The sequence below is a fragment of the Dreissena polymorpha genome, chromosome 10, assembly GCF_020536995.1.
Source record: "Dreissena polymorpha isolate Duluth1 chromosome 10, UMN_Dpol_1.0, whole genome shotgun sequence".
Classification (NCBI taxonomy): domain Eukaryota; kingdom Metazoa; phylum Mollusca; class Bivalvia; order Myida; family Dreissenidae; genus Dreissena; species Dreissena polymorpha.
In genome coordinates this window covers 63,808,055-63,830,074 of record NC_068364.1, presented here as the reverse complement: position 1 = coordinate 63,830,074, position 22,020 = coordinate 63,808,055, and the positions used below count along the sequence as shown (strand labels likewise).

At 34.4% G+C, this 22,020-nt stretch overlaps 1 protein-coding gene and 1 long non-coding RNA gene across 5 annotated transcripts in view; one reads left to right on the top strand and one right to left on the bottom strand.

Moving 5' to 3' along the window:
* Positions 1-3,719: 3,719 nt before the first annotated feature.
* On the bottom strand, positions 3,720-6,843 carry LOC127848449 (uncharacterized). The gene is made up of 3 exons (XR_008034512.1): positions 6,382-6,843; positions 4,469-4,630; positions 3,720-4,213 (listed from the first exon to the last, which is right to left on the bottom strand). It is a non-coding gene; the product is annotated as an uncharacterized LOC127848449 (long non-coding RNA).
* Positions 6,844-11,069: 4,226 nt separating this feature from the next.
* Positions 11,070-22,020, top strand: part of LOC127848436 (transmembrane protein 205-like) — a 34,981-nt gene continuing 24,030 nt past the window's right edge. The window contains exons 1-4 of one of the 4 annotated variants that reach the window (XM_052380903.1): positions 11,070-11,606; positions 11,774-11,937; positions 17,016-17,179; positions 17,504-18,203. In XM_052380903.1, coding sequence (XP_052236863.1) covers positions 11,434-11,606; positions 11,774-11,937; positions 17,016-17,179; positions 17,504-17,545 — 543 coding nt within the window. In that variant the 5' untranslated portion in view covers positions 11,070-11,433 and the 3' untranslated portion in view covers positions 17,546-18,203. Of the gene's footprint in view, positions 11,607-11,773; positions 11,938-17,015; positions 17,180-17,503; positions 18,204-22,020 lie in introns of those variants that run through there. The other 3 variants (XM_052380901.1, XM_052380902.1, XM_052380900.1) reach the window with 3 other exon arrangements.

Genomic DNA, 22,020 nt, shown 5'->3' with positions numbered 1-22,020 from the left:
ATGTTCAGACAGGTCCATTTTCGTTCGACGCGACTATCAAGTTTTAATTAGCAAGAGTGAATGTCCGACAATACACATATCATAATTACTTTCACATTTGTAATGACGTATTTTATTCTGACACAGCCACGATGTCAAGTCCGAGGATGTAAAATAGGTAACAAGTCGGTACGAGACTAAGTAATTTTTTTCTATTACATATCATTTATTTGAAGTATATATACAAAAACAAATGTTCTTTTAAATGAAGAAAAAAGAGCATGTTTTAATAAATATAAGTCAGTTTTTGTGTGTGAAAGAATCAATAACATTTAAGATGAAATATAGACTTTAATTAAACTGCTAAAGCAAAGTGAAATTTTACTAACTTATCTTGACTTTAAATATTCGTCAGAAGTATGTGATCTCACCAATTCAATTTATTTGGCGAGTTAGTCGTTATGCGTGATCGTGTTTTTTTTTTCGTATGAATATAATTATACTTTTTCGTTTTATTTGTCTTTGAAGTTCAACAATCATGTAAAAAGACATAATAAAACTGGAACATATGGCGTATTGAATGTATTATTTTACGAAAATTACAAATTAAAATCGTTCTGAAATTAAACATTTATTTTAGGCTTTCCAACACTGACATTGCAATAAAGATACATACCATATTCAATTCAGAGCTTTAAAGCATTTCACTGATATGTGTTCTCTGTATTCTGTAATTCCTGCTTCGGGAGTAAATATCAATAGAAATTAAACTATTATTTGCGCATCGACATCGTTCCGACCAACATATTATACAACCCACATTGTCACTGGTACCAAAGATTTTAACGGCTTCTGTTGGCACGATTACTTTTGATGATAACACAGTTAATTTCGGAATACCGCGAGGGCCATCGTGGTTACACAATAAAACCCAGAGGGAGACAATGCGATAGTGCGATAGTGCGATGGCGACAATGCGAAAGTACAATGGCGACAACGCGAAAGTACGATGGCGACAACGCGAAAGTACGATGGCGACAATGCGATAGTAGGATGGCAACATGTGGCACCTTGTGAGTATCCTGCGTCACGGCGCCAACAATGATTAACATATGTGGCACTTCCGCCGTTATGTAATCTAGTGGTTCTCAAAGTTCGTTTTAAGTCGCGTTGTGCAATATTTTGTTTTGACTTATATGTCCCAGATTCATAGATTATTCATCAGTTGGCAATATAAGGCAACAAGTCTTTTTCTAGCATATAACAACTTTTATTCTTGATTAAATGTTTATATATATATTGTATTGTAAATGTATCTTATTCTTATTAGTATGTAATTCTTCTTTAAGAAATTGAGACAAGAAATAATCAGTAAAGAAATAAACGAGATACTCCAACACAAAATATAATCCGTCCAGAAAAACAAATGTCCAAATGTCCGTCTCTCTTGCACTATCCCGTGAAGCCAGAAATTGGGATTTTGACTGTGCGCTACCACAAAAGGCTCGGCTCGGCTCGAGGTTTCAACACGGTCCGTTTTATACAAAAATGGTGACCTTGGTGATGACCTACTTGTTTTAGGGAGTAAACAGCGTTATCCATCACTTTGACTCAAACTCATAACCATAAAAAATATAACTATAAACGGGCTATAACAATGCCTATCACTTTTGGGTCGTTAAATTATTTCTTACTATATGGGCTTATTAACCTGTTTATATAAGCTGTTTACATAAGCAGTTCGTGTATAATTAATACTTTATTGACCGCAAGATATGGTCGAATGTACGTCATTGTTCTCCCAAATGTATTTCCCCCAGTGACAATGCATATCTAGTTATTAGGATAGTGATGACTAAACAGAAAAAGTGTCACAAACAATGCGACAACGCGATAGTACGATTGCGACAGTGCGATTGTAGGATGGCGACAGTGCGACAATACAATGGCGACAGTACGACGGCGACAATGCGATAGTCCAATAATACGATGGCGACAGTGCGATAGTGCAATGGTGACAATGCGATAGTGCGATAATACGATGACGACAGTGCGAAAATACGATGGCGACAGTGCGATAGTACGATGGCGACAAATCGATAATACGATGACGACAGTACGACAACGCGATAGTACAAAGGCGACAATGCGATAGTTCGATGGCGACAATGCGATGATACGATGGCGACAGTACGATATGACTATCGCATTATCACCATCGTACTATCGCATTGTCGCCATCGTACTATCGCGTTGTCGTATTGTCGCCATCGTACTATCGAATTGTCGCCATCGTACTATCGCACTATGCATTGTCGCCCTCTGGATTTTAATGTGTAACAACGATGGCCCTAACGGTATTCCGTAGATAATTGTTTGCACAATGTGTGTATTTCCTGAACGGCAGGAGATGATCTGAATTTTAAATAATATGAAGCTTTGTCTTTAAAGCTTATTGATAAACTTTTTAAAGACAAGATGTATTTGATTCTCGATTCGATTTCATTGTATCGTTCATCGGAAAGCCACGGTTAAGGTGTTTTGTATATAGCTATAGAGTAGTCTATCTGCAATTACATTGAAATGTATTCTGTGTTATTGCTATTCCATTTGAACGGTGATGTTCTGAGGTTGATTTTTATTAATAAGGCGCTTGTAAATGAATAATTCTGGGCCAAGTGTGATGCTTGGAGAACTGTTTTAACCCCCTGCCCAATAAGATTTCATTAACCGTTCAAATGCGGCGCCCGCATTTTGTTTCACGTTTGTACCTCTGTTATAATGCACGTGCATGTGTTGTCTAGGGCGTTTGTTTTGTGTCTCACCGTTTGGCAATCGGATAAGTGCCATAAATACAGGACCGAATGGTACTTTATGGGTATAAGGTTTCCCTTCATGTGTTTCATATCAGCCTTTCTTTGGATTCTATACGTAAAAGTCTGTATACAAGTGTGTGTTTTGTCATTATTGCTGAGATCTGTGAGAGGTTTTGCATTCCCTGAAAACTTTTTTACCGCAAAAGCTTTACATGAATCTTTCGAGATATTCTGGAGTTTCATTATCACTATTTAATGAACTAAAAACAAGATTTAATCCTTTGCTACAACAACAACTAAAACTTGTAAAATTAAACAATGTAAAACAAAATTTCAACTACCGACCCCTCCCGTCATTAAAACGTGTTTAAAGTGGTATAACGAAAAATATTTTATTTCAGCCGAGCTGTTTTTTATGAAATATTTCAAGAAACTGTTCTTAATTTGTTTTATAAGTTTGCTGTTCTCCACTTACGTGCCAGTTCATGTTTCTTGTCATTGTTTAACATCAACACAATTTATTATAATTGAAACGTACATTAAAACGTCTTTTACGTAAACGTCGTATAAATAGAGCATCGCGTCAAATGCATTAATTAAATACGATACAATCCATTACTGATTTCGAGGTTAACACAAGTAAAGCGTGTCCTCTATAACCGAAGCTACGAATAAACGTGCATAGACCGAACACAACAATACTTGAGTTCAAGTTCATCGAAGTTATGCGGCTTTTGTTCTGCGATGTCGTTCTGACGATTGGAGGGGGGGGGGGGGTCGAAAAAGTTCGCCAACACGCCATCACACGAGGTAACGACACATAAACTCGCCAGAACGAAAAAAAGGGGGGGGGGCTAAATTCTAAATGTATGTACATTTTAAACCTTTTTGTCGTTTGGGCATAAAAACGCCACACGCCAACTCTAAAGAACGACAATTATTGGAATACTGTATACAACAACTCTGTCCACCATAACGACACAAATGGTGCCTATTCGAAAATTATGACATGTATCACCCTTTTTGATAGTTTTACATCCCGATGAATGTGATCACAATCTGGATAAAATCGTACTATATATGTATTTTAAACGGTTTTGGAGTATTGATGTTATATATCACATAAAGTTCTTCTCTGCAAGTCCAAATAGTTGCAGGCTATCTGATACATGTATAGAAGATTAGACACAAGAGTGGCGAGATTTCCAAGACCTGCAACGCTGTGGCTTATACGTCTTGTAGTGGCGGCTATAGACCAAATCCTTCTTCAGCTCCTTCCGGTCACAATAACCGACCACGGACGCAACACCGGAAGCCTTCTCGAGTTCGAACATGTGGATCATCGAGGTGACGAGCTTGGACGTCAGGAAGAAGCTGTTCACGAACGAACATCCCACACAGACGCCGAGTAGAATTAGCTTCAATCATACATTATTTATTCGATTTTAATAGGAGGTTGCAGATAAAGCGAAAAAGATTCCCTTATTATATGTCATGTTTTAATGCCGACGTTTATGACATCCAATAAATAAATTTACAACTTCAGAAATGATAAAGTGTAAAACAATTAAAAATCAAACAAATGGCAATTTAAGCACTTTCGTCACGAGCGTATGTGTCAACCAAAACATAGCCATGCATTTATTAAACAGCAAAGTCTCTTTTCGTATTACCTGTCTATAATCTGCTGATGTCAACAAGTGGTACGGATGACGCAACAGAAACGTCACCATGGCAACGATCGATAGCGCCAAGGACATGGAATAGTACAACGGAACAGACGATATTGCAGACAACCAAACATGGAACGAGGAGCGTGAAGAACATTGTAATTCCTGAAACCCAATTTGATGGCTGCATTACTTTATGAAAACATGATTAAATAATTTATTTACAAGTTGACCCTCATGTAGTAAGTAAATGTAAATGTTAGTATGGCGTTATGGTGTCATCAAGTTTTGAGATCAAATAAAAAATATATTTTTATCTTCACAAATCATTTTGATTTAATTTTCCAGCTATGTAAAATACTAAAACGAGTGCTTTTTAACAGACATGTTGTATTTAAAACATGTTCTGTAATACAACGATATTAAGTTGTTGATAAGGTTTATTAAATTAAACCAAAGCGATAATGCAAAAGACACAATACTATAATACTGAATTAATCAACCAAATATGAAATACAATATTGAATTAAAAGCAAACAAACAAACGTATTTGTAGTTATAATAGCATGTCAGAAGCTTGAACGTTTATTTGTTAGTGGAGTATCGTTTGTTAGGCTAATTAAATCTTTTCGATATGATATTTTAAATACGTCTATCTAAACTTAATTTACCTGTTTCGTTTGCATTATTTATTAACCTGTTTTATTCTTGCTTTCATGATTTTTGTCTTCTGCAACAGCGAACATAACTTTTATCATTTAAAACTCGTTCGTTAGATATCTGGTACCACTTCTTCTGAAATTTTATTCTCGTTTTTTCCCCCACTAATCAACCCTTTATCAGTTTTGAAATTATTAAATTACATTATATATACTCACTTTACGAAATTATATAAAATAAAAATAAAAGATTTCGGGTACCTTTCTATCATACTTTATAAACTGTATTTATTTGTTTTAACATGTCTCTTTCATAGCATTGTACTCATTTTAGTTTGAAAAACAACTATAAACGTATGTACTTTCTTAAGACGCATAAGGCACTTGCCAATCAGTTTAGATATTGATGTAGATATTTAGTTTAACCATATCAGGCCAAGTTAAGTCTAGTATTTGTATTACCAAAACTTCTTTTTTATCAGACGTTATACAAACAGATTGTCAATAACTCTTAACAACTGAGACAGTAAATAAGGTCCATTGTTTATACACATCAGACCAGTTTGAGTTTAGTATTTATATTACCAACACTTCTTTTTAGAAGACGCTATACGAACAGATAGCAAGCTTATCTTAACAAATGATAGTAAATAAGGTTGGATTTGGTCGGTAAGCGGTTGGTGCAAACATATTTATCAATAGTTTTTATCTCTACTTGATTTTGCTTGACATTGGCCCTCTTTCTTTAGTAGCGCAGTATTTTTATAACAATATGTGTGTTAGTGTTCTTCAAAATGCACGATGTAAGGTAATTACGAGTAAAATAACAATAACACAATGAACATAAGTCTACAGGCAATTTACTTCTGTAACAGACGACCAATTAAATATAAATTATATATTTATAAATTATTATATGATAATTTAATTAAACGATATAAATAACTAATCAACATAACACACGCATTCGAAATTCGGATAATTTTCATCCACTTATCGTGTGTTTATAAAAACAAACATCGCGTCTTTCAGCAACAATTAAACGTTAAAGCGTCGCCTCGCATCGACGTCAAGGACAATCCACTTGCCTTTATCAAATGGGGGAATAAGAATGACTTATTATTCATGACTATCACGTGCGATTTGTCACACGTTACACATCTTTCGATAATAAGTTCAATTGATAAAACAATATAAATAAATATTTGAAAACAAATGCGATGTATAACAAAGTCCCTTCATAACTATAACACATACCTCCAATATTTGTTCTTATCTTGCTTTTTATTTTTTACTTTTAACGAATCACATATATCTGTGACATATATTTCAATGACTGATATATTATATTCCAAAATGTTCACACTATGCTTTCAAAACAAACTTCTTAACATGTCGCCTGTTATTCAACACAATATAGAAATATATCTTTATTAACTGCTTTTATCAAGACATCTTTTAAACAAAGTAAAACGAATGCAACCATCTCATCGAAATGTTCGTACTATTATGAGCAGACATATTTTTGCAGACAGCTGTAGTATGTATAACATTGTGTCGCCTTTATACGACATTGCGTTGTGTCTTTTGGTCACGTTTATCTTTCGAGCTGCGCTGATGACAAATGATGTATCTTAATGAAATGGTTTATCACCATTTGTGAAATAAACCTTAAATTATAACATTTATCACCGTTCGAACTCTTATAATATGAAGAATTTTTGTTTCTTTGATAAACATAATATTACCACCAGTTAATTTTCTGTAAAGCAATGTTATGGTATTTTTTATAAACACAAACACGTGCTCAGTACGTGAACTACTTCGTTTTATATAAGCGCATGATAACGTTTGCCCGTGATGTTATCCCATGAAACCGTAAACGATGTACCTAATGCTTGCGACCGATGTTTGTTTCATCCGTCGTTAAACAATCACGTAAAAAATAATTCATCTAGCATGTTGGAGAATGGATCTACGGAAAACACGAAGCCTGATAAATTTTGTCTAGCGATGGCGTTTGATGAACACTGCTCGTTGAGATAACTTAGCAATGATAAATGTTTGAATAGGTTTAAATCGAAACTAGCTATGGGAGAACTCGGAATAAGTTGCAGGAGTATTACCCTTCGATAGCTATGACACAAATCTAGTCGGTGATTAACCTTGTAGGTGACCTATTTATAAACAACGAATGTAATGTATGCCATTTGTTGAAATATTAAAAACGAGATATATGACATGTTTAATTCTACGTTTTGCTATCAGAACAATACAACTAAATAGGACGCATTTGCTTTGATACAAGACACTTCTCACCAATTGTGATCATCGGAATATTAACGACAATATACCAAAGATGGTATTGTCTACGTCAGTACGATAACAGTTACAAATGTCACAGTCGTACATTATAAATTCGTTTGCTATCAGAAATAGCTTTAACAAAGGTCATTTGTATTATATTCTATAAATAATTCTCTAAAGAGTCCATTAAGAATTATAGAGAGGCGCTTTTGGGTCATATTTACGTGTACGATATGTCATCATAAACACTAAGTAGCAGCTTAAGTATATTTGAATGAAATGCAGTATTAATGTATCAACAGAATGTATCTGCATGTTGCTAAATGGAATAAAGACTATTATAATGTGACAATGCATTAACGAGCAAAGGATTTGGTATATGAGAGAATTACTGTATGAGACATCTCTCATATACCAAATCCTTTATCTTGTTAGAAATTAAGATGATTTATCAAAAATATTTACTTCAGATGTATTATTTGAAAACATTTCATATCAACCTACTATTGAGAATGCTTGTTATGTCAAATTGGCAGATATTACATGAATTGTAGAAGGTAAATTTTACAAGAGAGAACGCAGCTGTCCCATAATAGGCCAACCAGCTTTCTCATATCATCAAATCTCATGTTATCCTAGTCATTACTTTCATACGATATCATATCTTACTCCAATACAGCGCACTTGTCATTGCATTTGCATCGCATCCATTTTAACTTAATTATATGTTTACATGTTGATATTAAGGCCTACATATCTGTATAATTTAATGACGACGGCACGAAGGTTTTTGCAGACGTGATCACGTAAGTGCAGGATTGGTGGAAATGACCTTTTGTTTGTATTGCGTCAACAATCACCACATAAACATTGAAGATTGAAGTTTTGTGACAAAATGAAAGTGTGTGATTTTGTTTCGACAAGTGGTAAATCGATAGTTTATTTATTTGCGCGATAGGAGTATATTATGAATTTTGATCAGAAAAAATGTCGCTGCAACATATGATAAATTGATGTAAATTAACAAAATCTACAACAAAAGCAAGTACTTTCCAGTGCTCGAAAGTAAATTGTTAACCGTTCATTGTTTTCACGGTTTGCCCTCTATTGTATACTGTAAAACTTTTTTTTTTGATTGCAAACAAGGGCAATAGAATCGTGCATTTATTCGCTCGAGATATATAGGCATCATTATTTGTATGCCCTTAAACAAAATAGTATCAAGTTGATTTATGATCAAAATATTTTAATGAATAATGCACATGTGCCTACAGTATTTTATTATTTATAAATTTGCAGGTTACGATATAGTTTTTGGTGCGTTCGTTGTAAAAAATAATCAGTGAATTTCAAAGGCATAACTTTAAGATTTAAACTACTTTTGTAAAATAAAGAGCAATCTTTATTCCGATAATAAGAAAATTTGTACCATAAAGTGTGTGTGTCCGAGAAACCCAGTTGAACTGTGAGAGACAGATCAATCGATCTTACTATACACATTTCATGTGACTCTTCAACTCACAATTAACGATAGAACATAAAGGTCTTCTGGTGCAGTTGATAAATAAACGGCGTCACGCGAACTATATGGCGTAACATTCAATGTAAGACATTCAATAATTATGAAGAATGTGTACGTCAAACAAATCAATTCTAAGTAAATAACATAATCACAATACAACCTAAACACTAAGCGCAATACGCAACAAAACATATCATGCGCGGTCATAAAATGCTGTCACTGAGTGCTAGATAACTGCCTTTCTTACTATGCTTGGTGTAACAGCTGTCTTTGTTAAATGGTATGCACGTTCGCTCGTTTGTATTTAATATTGAATGATAAATTGCACGTATCTGACTTTATAACACAAATTATTTTCTACAATGGGTTCAATGCCACAATTTATATTTCAACTCTTAGATAAATCGAGAGATGTGATCTTAAGACAAATGTCATCTGGATGAATGCATAAATTGTACAGTTCAATATCGGATAGGTTTTTATCCATTTTCAATACAAACATACGAAAAATCAAAATAAATATTAAAATGTATTATATATCCACAAATTGGACATTTTAGAATGAATATTACATTTAAATTTTAAAAATTGACAACTAACCTGTCATGTTAAATAATGTATTTCAGAAAACCCATCAAGAATGGTCTTTTAAATTTTAATAACTGGATTAGTTGACATAGTTTTAAAGGTTTCTGGCAGTGGTTTAAGGTCTCGTTCACTTCATAGGCAGATACCGTGATTGCATATAACTCAAAAGTGAAAGATATCTCCCAATAAATAAAAAAGGTACATTTAATAAATGAGCTACATTTCTCGATTTTTTTTATTCACAAAACAAGCCGTTGATAGCAAATCAATATACTATACATAATCTAGAACAAGAGAAATGTCAAGCTAATTAAATAAATGTAAACATGTGATTGATGTAATTGTGTTTCGTTTAATATCAGTCTGTCACGGATTAAGAGAGGACGCGTCTAGAAATTAACTCGATTTACATGTGTTTTTAAATACTTTGATCAATAGAAAATGGCTTATGTAAATTTCACTACTTTACGGTCGTTTGTGTGGCGCTAAAGACGCTGTTGTAAGGTTCATTTTGATTTCATCAAGGGAATTATTGTTTCGAATTTACAAAACAATTAAAATCGTATGAAAATAATTGAATGATTAATACATTAAAAAAAAATATAAAAGACAATGAAATTTTGAGCTGAGTGAAAAAAAAACGCATACGTCGTCATAATTTTCAAAAGTACAAATGATACACATGTGTTTTTTTGTAGACCACATTTCATAATTTGCATTGACAGTCGGAAATAACTGTTATCGTTTTGTGCCGTCATAAAACATAAAACGGCTTTTTAACGACGCGGAAGTGGTGAAAGTATACAAAGCGTTTCCTGATTATAGACATGAATTTGTCTCATGTTAAGGATCCAATGTTGATACATAGTAAATAATACTTAGTGTGTGTTGTTTTATGATATCTTTACAGTATATAAACCACATACACACAAAATACCGAGAATTAACAAATAAAACATTTAACGAAATGACACAGCACATTACACGTTTGTTAAAGTTTAGTAAATACGGGCACTTTGATAGCAATGCCGGTAAGACATGGAAATGTAGAAATGAAGTCCATTGACGTTTTCGACCGATTTCAATGAGATTTATGTACAAACTGTTACCTATACCATTTGGGAAAGACTGTGTTTTTTTTTTTCATTTTTGTTAATATCCTTGCTACCGTGCACGTAAAAATTCCATGCTATATGTATTCATCTTCAGAATACTTTCGGCCAGTAAATAAGAGCGATATGAAGTTTAAAGTCTATGAATCGATTTAATGACGTGATAGCAACAGTTAGTCAGTCAGTAACCCAGTTCGATGACAACTGTTTAAATAATAAATCGGTCAAAGCGAGGTTATTTACTTTTTGTTAAGCGATGTTTTTAGAGATTATTCCAGAAAAGAGACAATAATGCTGTCTGCTATTAATAATATCGTCTGCCAATAACAATGTCGTCTGCTAAGATATGACTGCATAAATAATAGTCGAGTCAGTGACAGTTTTAGGACAAACGAACTATCTGTGTTATGTAGAGTTTCAATAATCTAAAGCAAACAACAAATACAACGCATGGTATTAACCGATAGCAAAAACAAGAGAACATCATCAACAAAGAACGCAATGACGAAATAGCTGGAATGATAAATGCACACCTGTGACCTATGAATTGATTACGTCGCCGTGTATTTAAAGCGGAGCAAATATGAATGTAATCATTTCATGTTGAGCTGTTGAGAAAACGTACGTCTTAAAACGCATTTCAAAACAAGATTTCAAATTTAGATAACTCTGGAAACGGAAATATAACTCGTAGTCTCGCAATTACAATAAAGAGGCGTGAAGGCTAAAGGTATAAATGCGTGCGTTCATCTTAGTTGAAACATTCACTCTCACAGAAACATGTGTATTACATGCGCTAACCTCCGGGCGAACGGTGAACGGACTCAAAAACGTGAAGTGTTAGATAGTAAATTGATAAAGTCCGAGTATTTAAGTGAGACAGATTTTGCAAACGAACAAAACAAGAATGAAAAAGAAGACAAACATGGACAAACTGTGTGTACATGGACATGGTAAGTATTTTATGTAAATGTTATATAAATAGGCTGTGAGTGTTTTCACTTTTTTCATTTTTTTAACTCGCAAAAAGTGCGCGTGTATTTGTACTTTATACAATGTGATTAAAGCAACAAAAACATTCAAAACTTATTAAAATACATTTATTTGCATGCAATTTTAGTTCACGTTTGGTTCGCTACTTCTCAGTGCTATTCGTGGCTGCCATGGTTACGTACATGATGGCAGCCGAGGACAAGGACGCTGACAACGTGTCCTTGGTGCTGGTACACCTTCTCAGCGTGGCGGCGCACTTCGGAACCCAGTGCTGGGTCACATTCGTAGCAGGTGGGTAGATCCTATTTAACCAAACATTTTGGCTCACTGTTTGATGAACTCAGCCCTCCATACTTGTTGATGAAGTACTTAGCAATGTTCTGTGAATATTTTAAAATAAAATGGATAATGTGAAAGAAAACATGCACCACTTCAATTAAATGAAGTCGATGATTGGTTATTAATTGCTATTTGTTCAATTTTAATGACCCCCACAATATAAGTGGTGTAACGTTTGTTACGTATTAATATTGTATTTTTCATCATTATAAGTGAACATTCCTTTAAACATGAAACAAGTCCACATTTCGAGCGCTTATTTTGCAAAATAATATTCAGCCGTTGTCTATATCAAGGCAACAGATATTTCAAAATCAGTTTTAATGACGTTTTTATAAATTAATATTTTAACTTAAATTTATTGCACCGCTTTTTGTGTCTTTGATTTTCTTAATAAAACAGGAAATATATGGGAATGAAAACTTCGCTCAGCCCTTGAAAGGACATTTTTTCACGACAATCGCCAAGTAAGCATCATGTCGGATATGTATTTTCTTTTGTTTGTCAACATTACCATTGCCAATTTAATAAGAATATGCAAAAAGCTTCCAAATCTCAGATATATAGAAAATGATCGACAACTAAATCTTGTACAACCAAAAAGTGTAGGGTGCAAAAAATAAAGGTTAGTAACAACAATTATTACGACAAAGAGTACGTGCGCGGTAAAAGTTAGTAAGTATTTATACGTATAAGCATTCGTCTGTTGAACTTTAAATTCAGTACTTATGCATTTTAGCACATATGTTACACCAGGTGTGCTTTAAGTATGGCGTTGCCCTCGTTAAATACCATTCATTCATCATTCATCATTCTGCTCGCGAGGGCAAATAAGGACAATGCATTGTTCCACAGTTACCGTTGCAGTTACGATACCGTTCAAAAGAGACATCGTAGATAAACTTTTGGCCACGGTTGCAGGGCCTTATATCGAACAAAAGATAAATTAATTCTCAGAAAATTAAAAGAAAAGGACAATAAAGTAATACTATAACATACCTAAAAATAACTGCTTGAAGTGTTATATTTATTATTTTACAAATATATATACTTATGTTGGTATAGACTATATGGTTGTAATTAGCTCGACTGGCCAAAGGCCAGCGGGGCTTATGTCATGGTCCTGTGTCCGTCGTGTGTGCGTCCGTGCGTCCGTGCGTTAACTTTTTCTATAAACATCTTCTTCTCCTAAGCTACTGGTCCAATTCTGATGAAATTTCTCAAGAATGTTCCTGTGGTGAACCTCTTTCAAATTTGTTCAAATTATGCCCCTGGGGTCAAATTTGACCCTGCCCCGGGGGGTCAAAAAATTGAAAATTTGCTTATATAAGGCCTATTTTGTGAAAACTTTAAAAATCTTCTTGTCCATAACCATTAAGCCTAGGGCAACCAAATTTGGTAGGTAGTTACATCTTATAGTCTTCTACCAAGTTTGTACAAAATATGCCCCTTGGGTCAAATTTGACCCTGCCCCGGGGTGTCAAAAAATTGAAATTTTGCTTATATAAGGCCTATTTTGTGCAAACTTTAAAATCTTCTTTTCCATAACCATTGGGCCTAGGGCTACCAAATTTGCTATGTAGTGACATCTTATAGTCCTCTACCAAGTTTGTTCAAATTATGCCCCTGGGATTAAATTTTACCCTGCCCCGGGGGGGTAAAAAATTGAAAATTTGCTTATATAAGGCCTATTTTGTGCAAACTTTAAAAACCTTCTTGTCAATAACCGTATGGCGTAGGGCTACCAAATTTGGTATGTAGTGACATCTTAAAGTCTTCTACCAAGTTTGTTCAAATTATGCACCTGGGGTTAAATTTGACCCTTCCCCGGGGGGTTAAAAAAATAAAAATTTGCTTATACAAGGCCTATTTTGTGCAAACTTTAAAAATCTTCTTGTCCATAACCATTGGGCCTAGGGCTACCAAATTTGCTATGTAGTGACATCTTATAGTCCTCTAACAAGTTTGTTCAAATTATGCCCCTGGGGTCAAATTTGACCCTGCCCCGGGGTGTCAAAAAATTGAAAATTTGCTTATATAAGGCCTATTTTGTGCAAACTTTAAAATCTTCTTTTCCATAACCATTGGGCCTAGGGCTACCAAATTTGCTATGTAGTGACATCTTATAGTCCTCTACCAAGTTTGTTCAAATTATGCCCCTGGGATTAAATTTTACCCTGCCCCGGGGGGTAAAAAAATTGAAAATTTGCTTATATAAGGCCTATTTTGTGCAAACTTTAAAAATCTTCTTGTCAATAACCGTATGGCGTAGGGCTACCAAATTTGGTATGTAGTGACATCTTATAGTCTTCTACCAAGTTTGTTCAAATTATGCACCTGGGGTCAAATTTGACCCTTCCCCGGGGGGTTAAAAAAATAAAAATTTGCTTATACAAGGCCTATTTTGTGCAAACTTTAAAAATCTTCTTGTCCATAACCATTGGGCCTAGGGCTACCAAATTTGCTATGTAGTGACATCTTATAGTCCTCTAACAAATTTGTTCAAATTATGCCCCTGGGGTCAAATTTTATCCTGCCCCGGGGGGTTAAAAAATTGAAAATGTGCTTATATAAGGCCTATTTTGTGCAAACTTTAAAAATCTTCTTGTCCATAACCATTGGGCCTAGGGCTACCAAATTTGCTATGTAGTGACATCTTATAGTCCTCTACCAAGTTTGTTCAAATTATGCCCCTGGGGTCAAATTTGATCCTGCCCCGGGGGGTTAAAAAATTGAAAATTTGCTTATATAAAGCCTATTTTGTGCAAACTTAAAAAATCTATATGTCCATAACCATTGGGCCTAGGGCTACCAAATTTGCTATGCAGTGACATTTTATAGTCCTCCACCAAGTTTGTTCAAATTATTTCCCTGGAGTCAAATTTGACCCTGCCCCGGGCGTCAAAAAATTTAACATTTGCTTATATAAGGCCTATTTTGTGAAAACTTTAAAAACTTCCTGTCCATAACCATTGGGCCAAGGGCTACCAAATTTGGTATGTAGTGACATCTTATAGTCCTCTACCAAGTTTGTTCAAATTATGCCCCTGGGGTCAAATTTGACGCTGCCCCGGGGGGTAAAAAAATTGAAAATTTGCTTATATAAATCCTATTTTGTGCAAACTTTAAAAATCTTCTCGTCCATAACCATTGGGCCTAGGGCTACCAAATTTGGTATGTTGTGACATCTTATAGTCCTGTTTGTTCAAATTATGTCCCTGGGGTCAAATTTAAATCTGCCCTGGGGGGTCAAAAAATCGAAAATTTGCTTATATAAGGCCTATTTTGTGAAAACTTTAACAATCTTCCTGTCCATAACCGTATGGCATAGGGCTACCAAATTTGGTATGCAATGACATCTTATAGTCTTCTACCAAGTTTGTTCAAATTATGCCCCTGGGATCAAACTTGACCGTTCCCCAGGGGTCACAAAATTGAACATATGCTTATATTGGGCCCATTTTGTGCAAACTATAAAAATCTTCTTGTCCATAACCATTGCGCCTATTTCTACTAAATTCAGTAGGTAGTGACATCTTATAGTTCTCTACTTAGTTTGTTCAAATTATGCCCCTGGGAACAAATTTGACCTTGCCCCAGGGGTCACAAAAATGAACATATGCTTAAATAAAGCCTATTTTGTGCAAATTTTAAAAATCTTCTTGTTCTTAATTATAAAGCCTAGGGCTACTAAATTTGTTTGGTAGTGTTATCTAATAGTCCTCTACCAAATATGTTCAAATCATTCCCCTGGACTCAAATTTGACCCGGCCCCGGGGGTCACAAAACTGAACATATGACGTTTACCAGTGGAGATTACTGCGGCCGTTTGGCTGTGACCAACAACAACATCAACATCTTGTAAACATGAGATAAAACCCTGTCATTTAGTGCCATTTTAGGTCAGATGGTGACTGCTTAAAAAGGCATTGAAGCAAGAACATGTGTTATGAATGTTTTTCTTATAAACTGAAAAAAGTCGGGTTTTATATAAATATGTCGAAAGTGATCGTATATCCGGATGAAAATATTTTGGATGACATGTTAATTTCATGTCTTTTTTATAGTGTTAAAACCAGTTTAATAATATATTATTGATTTTAAAAACACAACTTCCATGAAGATAATTTTTTCAAGAAAAGTCAATATATGATACTGCACGGTTAACTCAAACTTTGTATCCAAGAGAAGGTGTTGAAATTAATGAAGTGCAATGTTCTTAACTATCGTATATGCTGCTTTTTAATGACTAATGATTCATTGTTCCATTTGTGAATAGTGACTCACGAATTGTGGATATGATTGTCAATTGCTAAACAATCCATATATATTTCTGACCATTTTATTATTTTCTTAATATAAGTTATGAATTGATCTTAGAAGTCAAATGTATTACTTAATTAAATACATTTATAAATATAATGAAATAATCTTTAGATTATCATAATCTTCTCAGGCCTGTTGGTCTTAGGAATGTGTGGGTTGATGAGCAATTTCTCCTTTTATCACAATTATTTCTCCCCTACCTGATCATTTCCTTCATATGCCATTTTAATTTAATTGACGTCTGCAACCTCTTTCAAATTGGGAAAGTCCAAAATGTGTCGTTTGGTAAAGGGTTAAGGCATTTTGATTCCTATGGGTCTTGTGAATCTGTTTCAAATCAAATGCGTAGATTTGATCTTCAGCATCTACAAATATGTGAAATAGAAAGAACGACAATATCTTTTGGCGAGATAAATGTACCTACGTTATAAGCAAGGACATGTGCAACAATTCCCGGGCTTTTTAGTCTGTTTAGTTAACACGGTAGTAACTTTTTCCATATATAAAAATGCTCACCCTTCCAACTTTAAGCGCCCAGTGGGACGAGGGATAGAAAGAAAAAGTCACATGCTTGAGTACATTTCAACCCATGCGCAATGCACGTTTTTTTCGCAAAGAAAAAACAGTGGAGCGATACAGGGCCACCATGGCCCTCTTGTTTTAGTTAATTAAAGCATATTCGTATTGTCGTAAATGTATTTCAGGAATCATCATGTTCGTTACTCTCCCGAGAGACATGTTCGGCAGATTACAGAGTCGGCTTTCCCCGCTGTACTTCGCGACGTCGCTATTCCTGTCCATTCTCACGTTTGTAACGTTCTTGTTGCGTCATCCGTACGAGACTATGACGTCAGAGGAGTCAACACAGGTACGTCATGTTTTTTCGTATTACAACGCCTTAGTTTGCAGCAATCATCAAAGACCCAGATTCAAAATTAATAAATAAATATGGGTAAATTGCTTCTAAAATTACTACTGGTTGTAAATATTTGTGTTTGTTTTCCCAAACACATTGACTAACGGATAAAGTGATTTTTTTTTCAAGTTTACAATTGATATACGATGAGAGTTTACTTTAAATTTTAGAATCTGTAAGTAAATGTGATCGAAAACAGTAATTGTCGAGAAAGTGTCAACTGTCGTGTAGCCATTAAACGATTTTCAGTGTCACATTAATTTTTTACATTTTCAGTTGGTCTTGCTGTGTATGTCTGCGTCGGAAGTTCGTTCGTGAACAGCTTCTTCCTGGTGCCCCAGATCGTCTCCTCGATGATCCAATTGTTTGAGCTCGAGAAGGCTTCCGGGGTGGCGTCCGTTGTCGGCTACTGTTACCGGAAAGAGCTTAAGAAGGATCCGGTCTACAGCCGCCACTACAAAACGTTCCGTATAAGCCACAGCGTTGCAGGTCTTGGAAACCTCGCCACTCTTGTGTGCAATGCCATTCATTTGTACTATCTAGCCTGCAGCTACGTTGATTTACAAAGGCACGTTGTGTGCGATGTTTGATGTTGGCAATAACATAAGCTGTTATGTGTGATTATGTATCTGAAGCAATTCAATATTCTCAGTGAATCTCATTACACGCATTTTGTTTAATTTCTTTAATGTTCAAAACGTTAGGGGTATTATATTGTAGCTTTACATAATTATGTATTCTTAATTTATAAACCTGCACATTTTTAATTATAAAAATGTCCCGGATTTATTCGGTTTGTTTTTTATTGAATGTTTTAAGATTATGGAAAAACGCAATGTGCCTCTCTAGATTGCATATAAATATATAATCATACAATTATTCTAATATAGCTAAGACTTCGGTATCCCAAATAAATTGCATTCGTGCGGGTTTACCTGTTCAATATTTGCACAAACAAATGACCGAAACAAAGCATAAGTGGATAAAATGTTTAATAATATATCACAATTATGTTTTATTTACTTGCTTAAATATATTTTTTCCACTAGTCCTTACATTTTCTCAACCAGAGGGGTAAATCCGGTATTAGTCAAAATGGCGACATCCATGCCGAGGCATGTATTTTTCGCCGTTTTATAATCTTTATTACTTGTATTAATCTTTTAAATGACGCTCACTTTGCACCCATATCATCAAGAAAGTTACAAGATTTTATTTCATAATAATATTGGCCCTTTATCTGGACTTTACTCTCTGCGAAATTTCTTAGTGGGATGACCATATTACAGTTCCGCTATGAAAATTTGCGGAGAGTAAAGTCGAGATATCAAACGAAATTTTATACGAAATAAACGTTCATCACCTTTTTACTGATACGACTGGAATGTGAGCGTCTTTTTAAAATCAAACAAAAGTAATAAAGGGTATACAACGGCAAAATAATAACTGTCTCGGCACGGACGTCGCCACATCTTGACTATCACGTGATTACCCCACTTGTCTACTCTACGTGTGTCTCGTAGTTCATGCTTAACATCAAGGGAAGCAACCCTTACTACTCTCGGTATCGGGAATGTGAAAAGGGCCTGTACTAGTGTAAAAATCTTAGGTTCTTCGCGGAATTACATGTTCTACACTGGTAAAAAATCTTTTCATGATGCTAAAATGAGTCGCAACCGAAATGACTTCATTTACTATGTACGTTCTTAAGATTTGAATGTTTGGACTAGCTAATTAAGCAGTTGTAGCGAGAGTTAATGCATTACAAATTATTAGTGACGATATATTCGACATTTGTTGAAATAACACAGGACAATAATTGTGCCAAAATTTGTCTCAGCAAAAGTTCAATCCTTTGCGATCACCTAAAAGTTGGGTTATTCTGTTGTTTATAAATAACATTGTAATATTCAAAATTAAAGTGTCTTACAGAGAGTTGTGTCTAAAAAGGAATATTAGTGAAAAGTTAAATTTAACACAAGGGCTAAGCTTTCTTAACATAGAAACATGAACAAAATGTATGAACATATTTAACGATACAGTTTTATCAAATTAATGTTTGACATTCATAACTTGTGGCGCATATCACTGGAACGAATGTGTTGTTTTTAGCGTTGGATAGGATATAAAACATAATTTATAATTTCATTAAGTGCACATGATAATAATTGACAAAACAAAGCCCACATATAATGAATTGTATTCAAGTTACGATGAAGTGCACATGAATTGTATTTAAACAAAACACTCTATTTATGCATCACGTATAATTCAATTCATTAGACATTTTCATTTGGTTCGCATAACGTTCTTTAGAATGAGACTATTTAATAAATTTTAAATATTTTTTAAGGCGTCTGTATTAGAATTTCAATAACTAAATTAGTTGCATACACATATTATATTTAGTCAGATAAACAGTATTAATTCGAGCAATACAATACAAACTAGACACTGGGTTATTGAACGCTTAAATTGTTAAGGTCAATTATTTCCAATAGAAATGCATTGAACCTTTCGGATCACTCTCAGTAAGGGGGAAATAAGTTAGATGAAACGCGTGATTTGGGTTAAAACCTTTTGAACGTATTACAATAGTCTCAGTCCAAAATAAGATCAGTGTCAATGCCCATGTGATGTTGGGTGTTTACAATGCGATTGCTTTCTATATAAAGGGATATTTCATCATGATCGAGTTTTCGAGGACGCAGCCGTTTTGAAGTATCAGGCCTCACTGTGGTTGGACTGAAGTTTATTTATGTTAGAAGTACCTGCAATGACGGGGGGCATTAATCGAACAGGCCCTTTAATCTTAATAATGAAATGATGATTTGACAAATAAATGGGCCGTGCTCTGTGAAAAGGTGGTTTATTGCATGTGCGGTAAGTTGCGTCCCAGATTAGCCTGTGCAGTCCGCACAGGCTAATCAGGAACGACTCTTTCCGCTTTTATGATACTATTCGTTTAAAACAAGTCTCTTCTAAGCGAAAATCAAGTTCAGGCGGATAGTGTCTTCTCGATTAGCTAATCTGGGACGAAAATCTGCGCACATGTATTAAACTCCCCCCTGAAGTCCGTGGATCCTTTGCGGCACCGAAATCGGAAATCTGACAAACTCGTTTGTTTTTAAAATACATTGAATAACTGGTATACGTCTTAGTTGTCCATAACATCAACATCAAGGCGGGTTTGTCTTCCATTGCGACGAAAGGATAACTTAGTATCTTGAAACAAGACTTCTCTTTTGTATATGTAATTTGACATGTCTTTATTACCTGTTTTTGTTGATCTCATTAAAATAAGAAAATATGTTTGTAAGGCTACAACAAATTGAAGATTTGTTATACGGATTTTTGCTTCCCAAAAATGGAGCGAGCGAGCGAAATAAAATTAGTTTTATTCTTTTTTTTTGTTAAATCACAGGCGAGCGAAAAGCGAAAAATAATAAATAATATATTGTCTATGTAAATTGATATATTTATTCCAAATAAACGCATGATATCTGCACAATACCAGTACAAGATCATTTAGTAGTAATACTTGAGTTTAAGCCCTTATCAAATGTTCGTAAAACTAAAAATTGAAACCTCGAATAGCTGTTCTTCTTACTCACACCAGGTAGTGATTACTAAAATATAACAAGGTACACTGTAGTTTTCATGATCAAAGTTATATAAGAAGCTCAGTTGTATGTCAATGATGGTTTAATAACATGAAACAATAAATAATACAATAAATATAAAGCATAAGCAGTGATTTATCTTCGCGTCATACTTTACAGCTTGTTCCTTTTTCATTGAGTAGAAAGTGCGTTCAACCATGGGAAAATTGAATTATTATTATTATGATTATAGATAACAGTATACCAATTGTTAATAAGTGCATGTTTAACTGCTTTCTCAAATTTATATTATAAAGTGCTAGGGCATTAAACTGCTGTATGATAAACTCAATAAACCAATTGAGTTTATTTAAGCAGTTTGACCTATATTTTCGGAAATTTTGGCGAGACCTTTTAAAAAAATGTTTCATTTTTCAATTTGGACACAGCTTGTAAGAGGCTGTAAATTTGGGCAAAAACACGAAATATCTCCAATTTGTATTAGTTCTAAATATCACATGTTATGGTAGTATACAATACTCGATGCATTACTTTTGTTAGTTCAGCACTGTTAAAATTAGAAATGTGAAGTTAAAGTTTTGTAAAGTAAAAACAAATAACTACCAAATGAAATTAAATAAGAAATGGGTAGTAAAAGTTTTGAATTTTATTATAAAAAGTCAATCAAATCTCAGTACAGGTGTTTAGGTCCAGAAAGTTTCTTAACTTTCTTACTTATGTCAAATTCATGTTTTTGAGGCAAAATGAACATCTCGGATTTGGCCATCAACAGTTTGAACTGGTAGATAGGTGGCTCGTACAATTTATATTATACTCGACATCTTTGTGTCCAGTTCAACAGCGACACTCGTTTGAATGTTATTTTTCCAATAATTTACCTTAATCAATACCAATAAGTTTATTGCAGATTTTGACGCATACCGGCGATATTTCACATCCTGATGTAGATGCGGTTGAAATATAAAATTACTAAAATCATCTGTGATGCAAATAACATTTCCATTTGTGTCTTTGGTCGACATGATAAGACAGACGGACGCTGCCATTTGTTTTTACCATATTCCAATCTAATAACGCAAAGCGTTATAACAGTCTTTGTCGTAAAATACGTAGGCTAAATCAAGCTAAATCATTTAGTAAATAGGTGCGCAGCAAATTTGTTGCTGCGGG